This window comes from Xenopus laevis, chromosome 8L (assembly GCF_017654675.1).
Source record: "Xenopus laevis strain J_2021 chromosome 8L, Xenopus_laevis_v10.1, whole genome shotgun sequence".
In the NCBI taxonomy this organism is placed as follows: Eukaryota; Metazoa; Chordata; class Amphibia; order Anura; family Pipidae; genus Xenopus; species Xenopus laevis.
This window is the reverse complement of record NC_054385.1, coordinates 80,036,850-80,055,371: the sequence shown is the minus strand read 5'-3', so window position 1 is coordinate 80,055,371 and position 18,522 is coordinate 80,036,850. Positions and strand designations below refer to the sequence as shown.

Genomic DNA, 18,522 nt, shown 5'->3' with positions numbered 1-18,522 from the left:
GTTTTTCACAAACTGTTTTCTGTCTTTTTCCCCCGAAAAGCTTGAATTTTTCAAATTTTTGCCCAAAAAGAATTTTCAGGCTAATTCCAACACAGACCACAGAAACTTCCAAATAGGATAGGGACCTCTCCCATTGACTTATATACCTCGGCAAATCTGAGAGGACAGATTTTCAGATTCTAACTTTTTGCAGCATCAGACTTTAATAAATCCTGAAAAATTTGATTTAAAAAAAAAAAAAAAAAAATATACAGTTTTGCCCCAAAAAGTCAGCCTTTTAGCCTAATGTTTACATTAAAAATGCCTAACAGAAATAGTGTAGCAAAGAAAAATCTTTCTAAATTAGTCCAATGAAAAGCTGAAATAGTTACAGTTTGAAAGCCAGACAAGACAATGCAAATTTAAAAAATTGGGAAGAAAAGGTTAGTTTGGATGGTGGAAGTGGTGGTCACATGGGAGTAAAATGTGTATACGTGCAATTAACCACAGCAAACACCATTTTTTCTTAAAAACCAAAAGTGGTTCTACGTTACCACCATGATTTCTCCCAAGACACTGAGAAGGTTCTCTGCCTTCTGGTCCTCACTCTGGAGTAGGATGGCACAATAATTCAGTAGGCTGAAGTTGTTTATATAGTGTACTCCAGCCTACGCAATCATCTCACTGCCCCCAGCATGGGATGACCTACAGAGCTTCTCACCAATTGAGAGATGGGCAGGGAAAGTAGTGCTGCACCCGGAAAGATTTAAGAGTAGTTTGGCTAAAATGAGCATTACTGTGTGGTTCATTACAATTAATACTGGCCTACCAACCTGTCGGTTACCAGAATAGGTCAGTATCCCTAATTATTTTTGGACGTAATATGTGGTATTTGTGGTCAGCTCTATGGATGCATCAGCTTTACTAGAGTTTTCCATTTCTAAAAGTGCATTTGTGAAATTTCCAGAAATCCATTGCATTAAGTATAATCAGATATAAAAATGCATGCAATTGTTAAGATGCTTAGATCTAGTTTATACTTTGTACTTTATCTATACATCCTTAGACAGGGGTTTGTATCCATTGAGTCTATTGAACCAAGTTGAAAGCATGTGTATATGAATTTTAAATATAAAGTGCCTAATACAAGCTTTCACAGACCAACTACACCAGTCATGCAATAAATGCAACAAATGCAAGCAGCATTCCTTTAAAGGCAACATAAAAGTTGAAAATAGAGAGCTTTGGGCATATTACACCATGGGCCATGTCATAACATCTGGGAAATTGAAATACCAAATACTTGTGAGTGTATAAGCCCATAGGCTCACAATGGTCAAATTCAAGTCTAAGACGCTCCGATATTTGCCCGTTATATAAAGTGATGACACTTATGAAAAGAGAATTTTCTGATATCCCCATGTTAGTTATTCCAGTAACAATTCTGAATAGAACCCAAGGTCAGTAGTTCCTTAGCAAAAAGAAACGGTTCTTAAAAAAACAACTTTTACAGCTTACTTGCAACTACAGGGTGCCCCACAGAACATTTTGTATAACCCCATTCTAAAAAAGGAACCAGAAAATCTCAATTGCATCTTTGACAATTTAGTTACTAAAAATCTCCGATCATAAATCCTTTAACCTGGTTTGTGAACATTATGTTCTGAATTTAACTTCATGGTACAAAACATGTATACTTCAAATGTATCTCCACCTTTACCCAATATCACACAAAAAAGAGAGAAACATTTTAAATATCTTGAATGTTTATGAACATCAGTAATTAAAAAGTGTAGGTGCCTCTTTAAAGGAGAACTAAACCTTAAAAATGAATTTGGGTAAATGCCATATTTTATAAATTGAAATTATTGCACCAGCCTAGAGTGTCAGTTCTCAACAGCACCAATGACCCAGAACTTCAAACTTGTCACAGTGGGTCACCATCTTGGAAAGTGTCTGCGACACTCAAATGCTCAGTGGACATTGAGCAGCTGTTGAGAAGCTAAGCTTATGAGTTGGCCTGTAATAAGATGATGCTACAGGGCTTATTTTTAAATCCTGATGCTAGCTGCACTGGTTTCTGCACTGTCATGTACCGGTAATAATTATCGATATTCATTACTAATCAGCTTTATATTGTGACATTTGGGGCCTATTTACTAAGGCTTGAAGTGAATTTTCGAATGAAAAAATTTTGAATTTCTAAGTAAATTTTTGGGTACTTCGACCATCGAGTAGTGAAAATACTTCACAAATTCGACCATTTCGAAAATCGAAGTACTGTCTCTTTAAAAAACTTCGACAATTCGCCACCTTAAAACGGTCGAATTGCTATGTTAGCCTATGGGGACCTCCTACAACATATAACATAACATTTGGTTTTTAGAAGTCGAAGTAAAATCATACGATTAAATCGTTCAAATCGAACTACGATCGAAGTACAATCGTACAATCGTAGTAGAATCTTAAAAATCCTTCGACTTCGAATGTCGGAATACCCTATTTGATGGTCGAATTTCGAAGTTTTTTTCACTTCGACATTTGATCCTGATAAATCTGCCCCTTATATTCTATGTGTACTGTATAATTTGCGTCAGTCCCTAAGCTCAGTAAGTGACAGCAGCACAGAGCATGTGCAGTGAATCAGCAGACAAGAAGATGGGGAGCTACTGGGGCATTTTGGGGGGGCAAATACAAGAGGTCCTCTGCACTTTGGGGGGGCACAGTTTTTTACTGCTAAAGGGCTGTGGTTGCCTTGGGCTGCAACAGATGCCCAAAACATAATGACCAACATTTCTATCCTACTTCTTTAGTGAAGCTTTAGTTCTCCTTTAAAAGTATACCAAAGGAACAGAATAAGACATGGTTTGAGTATCAAAGAATTATGATCAAGGACATAAAAATCTTCAAAAACTATTTTAACTCAGTGACAAGTGAATCACTTGAGTTGATTGAGCGAAGTCAGCTTAAACATATGTAATGGAAGCCATACTTGTTGCTTTATAATGTAAATAGACGGCATGAATACTTTTCAAACCCGCCTAGAATGTATATGTCGATATGTAGAAAGAACGAAATTAACTTACCCATCAGAGGATGGCAAAAGCTCTTTAATAAAGTTGAACTTCCTTATTATATTTTGCCTTTACTATACCCATTTAGGGAAACAAAACACAGAGACATTCTCAATTTTCTTTTTTTCTTTGAAACTTTTTTTTTTATTGGCTATTTTTTTTTTATTGACTATTGATATACAGTCATGTTAAAATTCGATACAACATATAACCCGTCACTTTGAAATTGCTGAAAACTGAAAAAAACAGCAAATAATATTTTCACATAATTTTTACTGTTGTATCTCTAACAGATCAAAAAAAGACATCAAGAATGTTCACATACCGACACTCTGCTAAGTTCAGGATATTTACAAGGACAGTACTTACTAAAGAACATAAAAGAAAAAGAAGACACCTTGCAGGAAATACATAAGAGGCATATGGTCAGTGAAAAGGCACACATTTTACTTACCATAGAGAACGGGGGGGGGAGAGAACAGAGAGAGTACAAATGTGTCTACATGAAGTCTGATCCATCTGTGTTATTTTTAAAGAGACAGATAATAAGCACCTGAATGAATCAACATGCGAGATATTGTTTTATGTCATCTGGGGCCTCAACCTGTTGTTGCTTTGTGTCAGACCAGAAATAACACCCTTTTACTACTAAGCTGTGCCCTCATGCATAAGATAGATGAAGGCTAGTGGAGGTTAATGGTTAAGGGAAGCCTACACATTCATAATATCTTAGTAAAATTAAGAACAAAAGACAGATAACAGCAAATCAGGTAGCATAGCCAGCTGACTGCACCACCATTAGAGTGTTTGAATGAGCAAATACAGTAAATCTCACTTTTATATAACAGATTTACCAACTAGCCAACACTGTATACTCTACAAGCCTTTCAGAAACATGCAGTAGTAGAAAGCAGAAGATAAGTACAAGAACAACAAATCTGTAAATTTGGCACAATGCAAGCAAACATTCACCAGGTTATATTAGATTTTAAAGAAAAATTAAATGGATTGTCTGCAAGCTTGAGGCAGAATATTTTTAAGATAAGAGAAAATGAAATAAACTGCACATATTTACTCAAACAGAAAACAATATTGTTTAAAGGTAAACTATACCTTCAGGACAAACACTTAACCAACAGATATTCTATATCATAACCGACCGAAGAAAGAATCTTACCTAATTAACAAAAATCTCACCGATCAACGGACAGGAAATAACTGGGATTTAAGCCGTAACAGGAAGAAGTTTAGGAGTAAAATAAACTGCTCAGCCCATTCATTGGCTAATGTAACCTAGCATGCATGTGTGCCCTTGTTTTGTATTTGAACAAAGCGACTCAGGCCACAAGGTTAAATTTATTACATAAATGGCAATATTTCTATATGCAATTATACAATAGCACATTCTATTAGAAAATGTTCAAAAAAAATGTTCAATTTATAAAATGTTTAATGTGACATGTTACAGGGGTCTGCAATAAGTGGTTATAATTTCCATTTAACCATCTAAAGTAATAGAACTATCACCACAGAAACCCACTACCTTTTTTTTTTCTTCTACAAATAAACACCTAAACAATTATAAATATATTTCTTAGAAAAAACAAGTAAAAGCTTTCATATACTTTAATCTTTTGTCAGACGGAGGAGGCAGATGTAAGGATGACAGAATATTCTAAGAGTATTATTAAGATAAGTGACCATACTGATATAGAGATTGCCGATCACCTAATATGTGGGTTTACATGCTTCCCATCCTCAAAACAAGTTCTAGATAGATATTAAAGGGGAACGAACGTCTAAAATAAAATAATGCTAGAAATTATGTATTTTGTATACTAAACATAAACTTACTGCACCATCTAATAAAACAGATTATTTGTTTTCAAAGTTGGCTGCAGGGGGCTGTCATCTTGTAATTAACATCTTTGCAGGACCAAGACCATGTACATGCTCAGTGTGGTCTTGGCTTCAGTTGGGAGGTTAAGCTTAGAGATCATCATAAATTATCAAAACAGCACAAGTCAAATATCTGCCATTGAAGTCAATACAGGAAGACTGATTAATAATCAGAGTATGCAGACTGCACTGGGTCTGTGGATACAAATCTCTACACAGTCGCCGGCTTTACAGGGAAACAAACAAAGCTGCTCTGGTTCTGGGAAGTAAGGTGGGGGGGGGGGCTTCCCCTGCCATTTGAAAGTATGATTGTTTCCCTGCAGATCAGTTAGGGACCTGCAGTTGTCAGAGCAAGTAAAACGAAGGGGGAATTTGACTGCATCCAGTCAGGTTTATTATAAAAATGGTAGACATTTTTTAATTAGAGTATATTGGAGATAGATTTCTTTTTCATTAAAGTAAAAATAGGATTTTATTTTTTTGCCTTTACATCCCCTTTAAAGGAGGACTTTGTGGGATCACACTTATCCTAAAAGGAGATAAAGCCTAAACCTACACTTCTAAACTGAAGCAAAGACAACAATTTCTATATATTTTAAAGGGAATAAGTTGTGCATGTCTATAAAGGCTGTCAAACATAAGATTTTAAGGGCATGGTTAACCGAGAAAACAAAATTTGCAAAAAAAAACTTGACATCACTGTATTCTGCTTTAGGAAATAGTGTCGCAACACAACCAAGACAGAACAATTATCTATTATCAGTTTTATGATGTAGACAAATTCAACTGTGTCAAGAGAAGCTATTCAAAGTCTAAATGCATATAGAACAGTGATATTTTAAGCCAATATCTATTTGTTAGTTACCAGTCAAGTTCATTTTCTACTCTGAATGACAAGAAAAAAAAAATCAGCAAGATTTGGCCTGCAAAGAGCACTGGACAGCTAGTTAGGCCATACATAACCATAGTAAAGGAAAGCTGCAACAAATCAAAATGAACTCTGCAATGAAACATTGCGGTTATATATGCAGCTTAAAGGAAAGCGAGTGTTTTGACAGATGGATGTTGGAAAATGAACTTGCCGAGTCCAGTTACAAAAAGGTATCCAGTCCTTTTATATATACACGTTTATAACTGCAATGTTGGTTATTTCATGGATCCAACTAAAGCCAGAATGCAAAGGTCATAAGCCACAATAATGTTAAATTGCCACTTGAAACTTCGATGACAAGCATTCTAACAAATCGAAATCGTACCCGTGTGAAAAGTCTTCAGATGAATAAAAAAAGGAATATAGAATGCAATCGCACAAATTAAAAAAAATATATATACTCCACACATACCTCATTAAAGTATAACATCTTTTTTTATTTTTATTGATGATTTCACCCCAAGCAAACATTGCCAACAGGTTATAAAATACATACTTGTACTTCTGAAAGAAGTTGGGAGCATCAAAAAGTTTGGACCACTCTGCTTTAAGAAGCAAGATTTCATCTGTAATGGCCAGGCCTGAAAAAGTACAAATTCAAACAGCTGTCAAAGAAAATCAACTGGGGAGTTGTTAAAGAGGAATACAATCATTACACTAGAAAGTTATTTTATTTATTAGTGGTTATTCACAACCATCTGTGCAATATTACCTTGTTTGAACTCTTCAACCATAACTGCGCGAGTTGAAACAGAAACATTGTAGGTGGAATTTTGCTGAGGGTAGGCTGGTGTGATTATAGGCATAAGGTGGTACCTATCACTGGGATTCACCTGCAGCATTGAAAAACATGAAACAAATAGTCCTGCTTTCAGAAATCCAAAGTGTCAGAAAAACTATAACAAGCAATTATTTCCAATAGTCTATTTTAAATGGAACAATCCAGAGTAATAAGATAGGTTGTGCAAAATAAAATTTTTAAAGGGGACATATAGTATAAATTCACAATGCACAATGTATTTTAATACCTTTTGGGCCAAAAACATCTATTAGCTTGAAAACGGTCAACCCTCCCCCTTTACATCATCCGTATTTATTCCCTTGCAACTCCCAGCACCTAAAAATAAATTGTTCAATAACAGCTGCATTTTTACCTTGCAACTCCATGCACCTGATCATAAATTGTTCCAGAATTGCTGCATTTATTCCCTTGCAACTACTTGCACATGACCATAAACTGTTCCATAACAGCTGCATTTTTCCTTGCAACTCCCTGCACCTGATCATAAATTGTCCCAGAACAGCTGTATTTATTCCCTTGCAACTCCCTGCACCTAAACAAATTGTTCCAGAACAGCTTCATTTTACTTTGCAACTCCCTGCACCTGATCATAAATTGTTTCAGAACAGCTGCATGTATTCCCTTGCAACTCCCTGTGCCTGACCATAAACTGTTCCACAACAGCTGCATTTATTCCCTTGGAACTCCCTGCAATTAAACAAATTATCCCAGAACTGCTGCATTTATTCCCTAGCAACTCCCTGCACCTGTTCATATATAAATAAGCAGGAAAACAAACCTACAACTGCTGTTATGGAATATCATAATAGGAAGTACTAATGTACACGGTTTGTGAAACTTTTATAATGTAATAGAGGCAGAGAATTACAGTGTAAAACAATAGATTATAGACTATAGATTATGTCAAGATGGGCATGTACATTTGTGACTGAAGCCTATTTGCTATGGAACACAGGGGCATACGGTTGTACTTTAAATAAAATATTTCTATTACAATTTGTATTAACCTTCACACCTATTGCTTTATGTTGAACATTTAAAGTGATACTGACAATAAAAACACTTTTTAAAATATGAAAGTATAGTAAAAGTTACCTATAGGTCATGTTTTGCGGACAGGTTTGTTTTTGTAAGTGTTAATTAAAGTTCCTAAACCTGACTGTTTTGCCAACCTGACTGTCCATCTCAGCCCATCAGTTAAAGGGGTGGTTCACCTTCAAACAACTAGTTGTTTTCAGATAGATTTAGACTTTTTCCAATGACTTTCTATTTTCTATGTGTGGCCGTTTTTCTAATATCGAAGTGTAACGTGTCATTTTCACCTTCTGAAGCAGCTCTGGGAGGGGAGTGGTCGACCCTGTAAACTTTTCTAAATTGATACATTTATTTGATACATTTCTTATCTTTGTCCCTGCTGAGCAGAATCTCTGGGTTTCATTACAGGCAGCTGTTCAAATTGATACAAAAGTTGCTAATACTCATGAGATATTGCTGAGAAATGTATCAACTCAATGTTGCAAAAACAGTTTAGAGTCTGCACCTGAATTACTGAGTTGCCAGACTCAAACACCAGAGAAACAAACATTAAACTTTAAGTTTAGATTTTGGAAAAACAGTAAAAAATAAATAATGGAAAGTAATTGAAAAAAGTCTATTTCTGGGGAACAATCTAAAAACAACTGAATTGAAAAAAGTGTTTGGAAGGTGAACAACCCCTTTGAGGTTTCCAATGCTAACTGACTCCTGCTGCACAAATATGGCAGCCCTCTCATACAGGAACATGGGCATGTGACAGGTAGTGTAAAAGCATTGTGCAAATACGTTATGGCACAATGCTATAAGGAAATGATCAGGCAGCAGCATAAGACAGTTATGTGCAGGTTTGGAATACACAGGGTAGAGGGTGGGAGGGGAGGAGTTTGGCTGCTACAGCTACAGATTCAGCCTGTCAGTCAGCGCTGTGACCACTTCCTGTGGGAGTGGCTGTGACCACTTCCTGTGGGAGATTGAAGAGACATTCCTCATTTCAGCCTAGCATCTGACCTGTAAACATCTCTCTGCAGCTCTGATATAATGGCAATTTTAGGAAGTAAACTGCTTTCAAAATGTTTTTCTTTCTGCATCATTACATGTTTTGAGGAAGGATGAGTAATATATGTGAACATGAAGGTTATATGAAATGTCTCCTTTAATGAATGTATTATCACATAGTCGGTTACAAAATTACACACTCTACCATTATATTTTATTTTGAGTTTATATCACATTTAAGTAGGCAGAAGTTTAGACATGAATAAAATTACCTTTGATTAACCATTTATTAGTTAGTTAAATTAAACTAAATCACCTGGTCAGTAATATAGTGTATCATTTACTTCAGTGAACTCAGTGAGGAGAACTGCAACAAGGCCTTTATTTTGCAATATATACATAACCACCCAACTGAGCAGAACTGTATTTGTGTATCTGGTATTGCTTTTAACAGATTTTGGGTGACATTCTATAAAGTAATGTATTTCAAAGCAAACAACAACAACAACCCCCCCCCCCTTTACTGACCCTAGGATCCCAGACAGGTAAATTCAGATTGCACTCTTCTGGTTGCTTCAGTAGCACAGGATTAGGCCATTCCCTATAAAAAACGAAGAGAGATTAATTTTTAATAGTACGTTTTTCTCTTAAGAAACAGAAAAAGACATGTTTCAGATTTTCTCAAGAATGTGTCTGTAGACCTGACTTAACTAAAATTAAGTCAGGTTTTGAACACATCCTAGCACTTTTTGTAGGGTTTTTTTATGTTATGGGTTGAATTCTCCTTTAATTAAAGAAATAACACTAGTAACACAAAGTAACAAAGGAGTATAAAAATTTTATACTCATTACACACAAGAAAAATAAAAAAAAATGGTGGTAATTTGTGTTTGAGATAAATTCAACTATGTTCTGTTAAACCTTTTCAAAAGCATAAAGATAATTGTCACTTTATATAAAATATTTAGATTTTTTTTAACTCACCATTTTGAAAACACTAGGAAAAATTTATGAACAAGAGTTGATGCAATTGCATTTGGATATAGTTGGCATGTTCTTGCTACTAACATAGCCCATGAAACACCACCAAGAAAACCAAGTATGTTTGAGTAGATGTTGTGACCTGGATAAAGAGAATGGGAAAAACAACATAAGCAACTACTACCTGCACATTTTTTTTTCTAACTTTACTAACTAAGAGACTTACGTTTTGCCCATAATTTGATTGCTCTGAGAGTTAGCCTGAAGCTGTCTATGTTTGGTACTAAATGAAGAATTTCATCAGTCACTCGACAACCTGAAAAAATAGGAGCACGAATTATAAGGAATAAAGCCAGTACAAGTTAAGCAAGTCTTAGGTATGAGCATAAAATTCTATTGATAAGCAATGCAAAATATATATATATATATATATATATATATATATATATATATATATATATATATATATATATATATATATATATATATATATATATATATATATATATATATATGATAAAGGATCAGCACACTCATTTGTAGATCAATCAAATGTGTTTTTATTCAACACAGCATTGTGTCCAACGTTTCGGTCCCACTTGGGGACCTTTATCAAGAATGCAGTGCTATACATTAGAAGTGTTTATATACCCTCCCCCACATGTGAAATTTGGCGCCTTGATGACGTCATCAGTCCATATACATGCACTTGGTTTCCAAAAAATAAAGTCTCTGCTTCTTACAGTGTGGTGTGTCCTTTTGCTTTTTCACCATTAGATGGCGGTGTTGTGCTCCTGTGCTTGGCTGTCATAACCATTCTAAAAGAGGTTACTTTGTTTTATCCGTGAAACATTGTTGCAATCAATAGTAAAAAAAAGTAAAAAAGTAAAAAAGTAAATGGAAAACAAATTACTTACAGACATTGAGGAGAACATTTTGTATCGCTTTTCCTATGGGATAGAAAAGCCATTGTCAATACACATCAGCATATATTTATCAGTAGCCTTTATCAGAGTTGGTCACTTATTCAAGGAAACAATTCAATGATAGTTGCCCATTAAGCCCCTTTGGTATGACACAATCGAGTTCGTGAATCCAATATGCTTCCCGTTTTAATAATAAATTGTCAATATTTCCACCTCTTGGTGGTTTTGAAATCTGATCGATCGGCATGCATTTGAATGCAGCTGGATCATGCTTTGCCTCTTTCCAGTGTTTGGCCACAGGTTGTTGTGCTATGTCTTGTTTATTAGCCTCAACCCGCCTTCCTATGTCTAACGCCGCTCTTATGCTGGCCCTATGCATATTGATTCTTTCTTTCAATTGTCTTATGGTTTTACCACAATAAATTAAACTGCATGGGCATTTGATTATGTAGATTACCATAGTTGACGTACATGTAAGTCTTTGCTTAATCTCGTATTTCCTCCCTGTTCTGGGGTGTCTAAATTCCTTCCCCAGTATTAGGGTGTTGCACACCACGCAACCTGTACATTTATGTACTCCCGGGCGGGCAGACAGAAAGTGTTGGGTTTTGGGTAATGTATATTTAGTTACTGGATCGGCGGGGCTTAGGTGTTCCTTTAAATTAGTGTTCCGTGAATAACTGAACTTTGGCTTATTTGGAACCTTAGGGGCTAGTGTTTCATCCTTGGCCACCATCTCCCAGTGTTTAAGTACAGCTTCTTTTGTGGCTTTGCTGTAAGGATTAAACTTACTCACATAATAATATCATTTTTTTCTTTAGTTGTCTCTTGCACGGTATTTACAGTACCTTGAAGTAACTGTTCCCTTGACAGAGTTGATACCAAGTTCATGGTGTCCTTGATGAGTGTGGGTGGGTATCCCCTTTCTAGAAACCTGTTTCCCATTTTTATCAGGTCTTCCTTACACTGTGTGGGGTCACTGTCTATTCTAATGACCCTCAACATTTGTGATTTGGGGAGGGATTCAAGCAAATGTCTGGGATGGTTACTTTTGTAGTGCAATATCGTGTTTCTGTCTGTGGCTTTTGTGTAAATGCGTGTCTGCAGGGACCCATCCTGTTTATAGACCTCCACATCCAAAAAATTGATACGTTGTGAGTTATAGTTCAACGTTAAACGCACTGGGGAGTCTGTTGAATTTAGGCCAGTTGCATATTCCTCTAATGCTTCTGCTGTCCCTGTCCATATAAAGAACAGGTCATCTATATAGCGTCTATAGAAACTGCCGAATCGTTGGAAAAGTTTATGTCCATAAATGTGTTCATTTTCATAGTTATGCATGAAGGCATTGGCATAGACTGGTGCTACTTTCGCTCCCATGGCGGTGCCCGTCCGTTGGAGATAAAATTGATTTTCAAATTTGAAATAATTGTTAGTAAGTACAAATTGTAGCAATTGTTTGACATATTCTATAGGAGGGCCAGCATATACGGGGTTATGTATCAACAATTTTTCTATGGCCTGTAGTCCTGCCTCGTGTGGTATACAGGTGTATAAACTTTGAACATCCATGGTGGCTAGTATTAAATTGTCCACTGGCATCCCAACACTTCCCACTACTTTGAGGAAATCAGTTGTATCCTTTAGATAGCTACTGGTGGCTGTTATACAGGGCTGTAGTAACATATCTAAATATTGTGAAATTTTTTCGTTTAGGGAGCCAATAGATGATATTATTGGTCTCCCTGGTGGCCTTTCCAGGTTTTTGTGAATTTTTGGTAAAGTGTACATCACTGGCACTATGGGGTACCTGGGTATAAGATAACTTGCCAGCTCTTTTGTTAGCCAGCCTTGTTCTTCCCCTATTTTGACTAGGGCAGTAAGTTCCCCTTTAAATTTATTGGTCGGATCGTAGGTGAGCTTCCCATAATTATTAATGTCTGATAGCTGGGACAGTATTTCCAATCTGTAATATGAATAATCCATTATTACTAGTGCCCCACCTTTATCTGCATTCTTAATTATTATTTCCTTGTTCTCTCTTAGGCTTTTGATCGCTCCTTTTTCATCTGGGGTTAAGTTACCTCTCCACTGGTGTACCCTTTGTGATTCGCGCAACGTATTCCCATTCAGTAACCGATGAAATATTTTAATTGAGGGATTGTTACTTGGGGGATCGTATGTACTCTTAGGTTTAAGAGCCCTTTCATATGGGTTCCCCTCCCCCTCAGTTATTGTGCTGGCCTTTTCACTTTGCCCATTCATTACAATACTTTTCCCTTCATGCTTCTCTCTTAGCTTCAGTAGCCTGGTAAATTTAAAATTATCAACAGTACTTTCAAATGGGTGATTGGTGCTTTGCGACCTGGTTACTGTTGCGGTGTTTGCGACCGGCCCTGCGGGTGGCTTTCCTGGGTCCCTGGTTGCTGGAGCCCTTCCTAAAAAAGGCGATACAGGGGTGGCAGCTGTAGCACGGACAAACGGCAGCACAGGAAGAGATGATCTTCAACCTTTCTTCATACAGACTCACGGAACCGGAGGCATCATTGCTGCGCAAAGGACTCAGCTTTGTACCAACGGTGAGTAATCACCCATTTGAAAGTACTGTTGATAATTTTAAATTTACCAGGCTACTGAAGCTAAGAGAGAAGCATGAAGGGAAAAGTATTGTAATGAATGGGCAAAGTGAAAAGGCCAGCACAATAACTGAGGGGGAGGGGAACCCATATGAAAGGGCTCTTAAACCTAAGAGTACATACGATCCCCCAAGTAACAATCCCTCAATTAAAATATTTCATCGGTTACTGAATGGGAATACGTTGCGCGAATCACAAAGGGTACACCAGTGGAGAGGTAACTTAACCCCAGATGAAAAAGGAGCGATCAAAAGCCTAAGAGAGAACAAGGAAATAATAATTAAGAATGCAGATAAAGGTGGGGCACTAGTAATAATGGATTATTCATATTACAGATTGGAAATACTGTCCCAGCTATCAGACATTAATAATTATGGGAAGCTCACCTACGATCCGACCAATAAATTTAAAGGGGAACTTACTGCCCTAGTCAAAATAGGGGAAGAACAAGGCTGGCTAACAAAAGAGCTGGCAAGTTATCTTATACCCAGGTACCCCATAGTGCCAGTGATGTACACTTTACCAAAAATTCACAAAAACCTGGAAAGGCCACCAGGGAGACCAATAATATCATCTATTGGCTCCCTAAACGAAAAAATTTCACAATATTTAGATATGTTACTACAGCCCTGTATAACAGCCACCAGTAGCTATCTAAAGGATACAACTGATTTCCTCAAAGTAGTGGGAAGTGTTGGGATGCCAGTGGACAATTTAATACTAGCCACCATGGATGTTCAAAGTTTATACACCTGTATACCACACGAGGCAGGACTACAGGCCATAGAAAAATTGTTGATACATAACCCCGTATATGCTGGCCCTCCTATAGAATATGTCAAACAATTGCTACAATTTGTACTTACTAACAATTATTTCAAATTTGAAAATCAATTTTATCTCCAACGGACGGGCACCGCCATGGGAGCGAAAGTAGCACCAGTCTATGCCAATGCCTTCATGCATAACTATGAAAATGAACACATTTATGGACATAAACTTTTCCAACGATTCGGCAGTTTCTATAGACGCTATATAGATGACCTGTTCTTTATATGGACAGGGACAGCAGAAGCATTAGAGGAATATGCAACTGGCCTAAATTCAACAGACTCCCCAGTGCGTTTAACGTTGAACTATAACTCACAACGTATCAATTTTTTGGATGTGGAGGTCTATAAACAGGATGGGTCCCTGCAGACACGCATTTACACAAAAGCCACAGACAGAAACACGATATTGCACTACAAAAGTAACCATCCCAGACATTTGCTTGAATCCCTCCCCAAATCACAAATGTTGAGGGTCATTAGAATAGACAGTGACCCCACACAGTGTAAGGAAGACCTGATAAAAATGGGAAACAGGTTTCTAGAAAGGGGATACCCACCCACACTCATCAAGGACACCATGAACTTGGTATCAACTCTGTCAAGGGAACAGTTACTTCAAGGTACTGTAAATACCGTGCAAGAGACAACTAAAGAAAAAAATGATATTTATTATGTGAGTAAGTTTAATCCTTACAGCAAAGCCACAAAAGAAGCTGTACTTAAACACTGGGAGATGGTGGCCAAGGATGAAACACTAGCCCCTAAGGTTCCAAATAAGCCAAAATTCAGTTATTCACGGAACACTAATTTAAAGGAACACCTAAGCCCCGCCGATCCAGTAACTAAATATACATTACCCAAAACCCAACACTTTCTGTCTGCCCGCCCGGGAGTACATAAATGTACAGGTTGCGTGGTGTGCAACACCCTAATACTGGGGAAGGAATTTAGACACCCCAGAACAGGGAGGAAATACGAGATTAAGCAAAGACTTACATGTACGTCAACTATGGTAATCTACATAATCAAATGCCCATGCAGTTTAATTTATTGTGGTAAAACCATAAGACAATTGAAAGAAAGAATCAATATGCATAGGGCCAGCATAAGAGCGGCGTTAGACATAGGAAGGCGGGTTGAGGCTAATAAACAAGACATAGCACAACAACCTGTGGCCAAACACTGGAAAGAGGCAAAGCATGATCCAGCTGCATTCAAATGCATGCCGATCGATCAGATTTCAAAACCACCAAGAGGTGGAAATATTGACAATTTATTATTAAAACGGGAAGCATATTGGATTCACGAACTCGATTGTGTCATACCAAAGGGGCTTAATGGGCAACTATCATTGAATTGTTTCCTTGAATAAGTGACCAACTCTGATAAAGGCTACTGATAAATATATGCTGATGTGTATTGACAATGGCTTTTCTATCCCATAGGAAAAGCGATACAAAATGTTCTCCTCAATGTCTGTAAGTAATTTGTTTTCCATTTACTTTTTTTACTTTTTTACTTTTTTTTACTATTGATTGCAACAATGTTTCACGGATAAAACAAAGTAACCTCTTTTAGAATGGTTATGACAGCCAAGCACAGGAGCACAACACCGCCATCTAATGGTGAAAAAGCAAAAGGACACACCACACTGTAAGAAGCAGAGACTTTATTTTTTGGAAACCAAGTGCATGTATATGGACTGATGACGTCATCAAGGCGCCAAATTTCACATGTGGGGGAGGGTATATAAACACTTCTAATGTATAGCACTGCATTCTTGATAAAGGTCCCCAAGTGGGACCGAAACGTTGGACACAATGCTGTGTTGAATAAAAACACATTTGATTGATCTACAAATGAGTGTGCTGATCCTTTATCATATATATAATACAATATTTGAACGTGCACCTCAGCAAACCAAGAGGAAAGAGTGCGGACACCCATGAGACATATATATATATATATATATATATATATATATATATATATATATATATATATATATATATATATATATATATAGTTATATAGTTCCAATAATAGCCTATCTGTGATTAAATGACTGCTTGCAATGATTACTAAATTTAGGTTTTTGATTAAAACATGACAATGATAAAGCAACTTTAATATGCTTAATATTAATGACTAAAATAGAAAAGGTAAGTTGAATAAAACTAGAAAGGTTGTGATAAATCTAACCTGGAGACTGCTGAAATTTATATACATAACATTCGCTAATAACACAAACATATAACAAATCATAATGATGAAGCAATTTAACCGAATTATATAAATAATGATATGATAATGAGGTTTGCTCTACAATATAAAAATTCATAACAGTAAGCTAAAGAGATATCTCCTAGTTGCTGAATGCATACTGTATTCTGCACTTGATATAAAAATAAACTTCCTTTTCTGATTAAATAATTTACCAAAGCTCCTGCTGCAGTGTTTACCACATCTAATCTGATTTAAAGTGATACTGACACTAAAAAATTATTCAAAATATTAATGTACATCTAAAGTTACCTATAGCTCATGTTGATCGTTTTTCACAGATAGGGCTGCTTTTGTAAGTAATTGTTACTTGAAGTTCCTAAACCTGGCTGTTTTCCCAACCTGACTGTCCTTTCTCAACATGTCAGTAAGACATTTCTAATAACAGAATGCTAATAAGCACAGTGTTTATGAATTAACTTGCTGACTAAGAGTGAAATACTATGTCCTCTATTATACAAAATACTATAAAATAGTTATTTAATATGAGTAGCACTTGCTAGATTAACTCAATTACACCAAATGTTTGAACATTTTAATAGAACTAGGAACAAAAAAAAAAAAAAAAAAACGAACTTACCATTCAGACTACGTATACAGCGTATGTCTAAATTTTTCAGCAGGCTGTCATCTCGGAGGTCTAAATCCTCGGGTATAGTCTGCAGTGCAAGTCTTGCAAATAGGATATCAATCTTAAGGGAATAACAAAATTGCTTCTAAAAATCTCCACTTAAAAAAAATTAATTTCCCTTAAAAGACAAGCAAAGAACAGCTGCAAAAAACTTCTTAGTTGACAAATTAATATTACATTATTATTATTATACAAGATATTTGCAGAAGACTACTGTTTACCTGGAGCCCCAACTCAAATGGATGGCTCCAAGCATTTCAAAAGAGAACCTCCATAGCTGTACTTGACCGGGCAAGTTTGTATATCCTGTAATGCACCAGAAAATGAACATGTCCACTTCACTGCATTTGTAAACAGATGTGTCATTAATTGTATCTGGTAAGTGGCTCGCCATTTTCTTGCTCACCTTAACACAAGGTGTGAATTGAGCCACAACTTTAGGTGATTATTACCTGAAAACATCTAGGCAATTCTTGTGAATTTATTTAAAAATAAATAAAAAATGATAACACACAAGATCTCCCAAATGTGCTTTGTCCTAAGCACGATAAAGCTATTTTGCATTGGAGTACTAGTATCTTCACCATATATATCATGCCTTATTGCAAATATTCACTGTAAATCAAAGTAAGTAGAATATTTACCTCTATCCCATCAAAGCACAATTTAATGACTGGTACAAATGCTTCTTCAACAGACTGAAAAGAAAAGCATTATTAGCAAAATTCTTGCTTTCTTGCTTTACACTGCAAGTTAAAATGTTTATCAACAAAGAAGAATGTGTTCTACAACCCATGCTAACAGTGAACTGCAACTGTGCTTAGTGCACTAAACCCTCAGTCAGCTACAAGTTCCCTTAAATGAGGTGATGACAGACCTTTTAGTTTTCTTAAAAGGCCATCATTATAAACCTGTCTCCCGTTTACCTTAATGTAACGTGTATTCTGATTAGGGTTTTATGCAAAATTACATTATACATAAGACAGTGCAAGATAAGTGTTAACTAGATCATTATTGACCTGAAGACAGAGTTAGTTGACATCCCTGCAAACAGGTATAGTCTTTATAATTAAATATTTTCACTTTATGGTGTTACAGGCCCATTTAGGGGCAGATTTATCAAGGGCTGAATTTAGAGTTCATGGGAATTTTTTAAAAAAACTCCCATAAAGTGAAAATTCAAATAAAAAATGATCAATTGAAATTTTAAAAAAAAAATATATATATTTTCAAACTCAGGTAATTGGGATTTTCAGGAAGGCTGCAAACAACTCCAAATTGATCCGAGGACGTCCCCCATAGGCTTAAACAGCAATTTGGCAGGTTTTAGGTGGCAAATAGTCGAATCTGAATTCTTAAAAGGCCAGTACATGATAAATTTCGAAAATTTAATTAGAATTTTACATATTCCCTAGTCGAATTCCACTAAAAAAAAAAAAAATATATAAAATTAATTTCTAAATTCTAATTTGCACTTTGACCCTTGATAAATCTGTCCCTAAATGTCAAAGAAGGA

The 18,522-nt window shown here is 36.2% G+C and overlaps 1 protein-coding gene across 3 annotated transcripts in view; it reads right to left on the bottom strand.

The window, feature by feature from the left end:
- The window catches only part of papola.L (poly(A) polymerase alpha L homeolog), a 38,332-nt gene that overhangs the window by 11,894 nt on the left and 7,916 nt on the right, over positions 1-18,522 (bottom strand). For all 3 annotated transcript variants that reach the window (XM_041571951.1, XM_018228770.2, NM_001090151.1), the window contains 7 exon segments: positions 17,651-17,704; positions 16,956-17,067; positions 9,924-10,013; positions 9,701-9,839; positions 9,245-9,317; positions 6,596-6,716; positions 6,380-6,464 (listed from right to left, as the gene is read on the bottom strand). In XM_041571951.1, the coding sequence (XP_041427885.1) occupies positions 6,380-6,464; positions 6,596-6,716; positions 9,245-9,317; positions 9,701-9,839; positions 9,924-10,013; positions 16,956-17,067; positions 17,651-17,704 (674 nt within the window).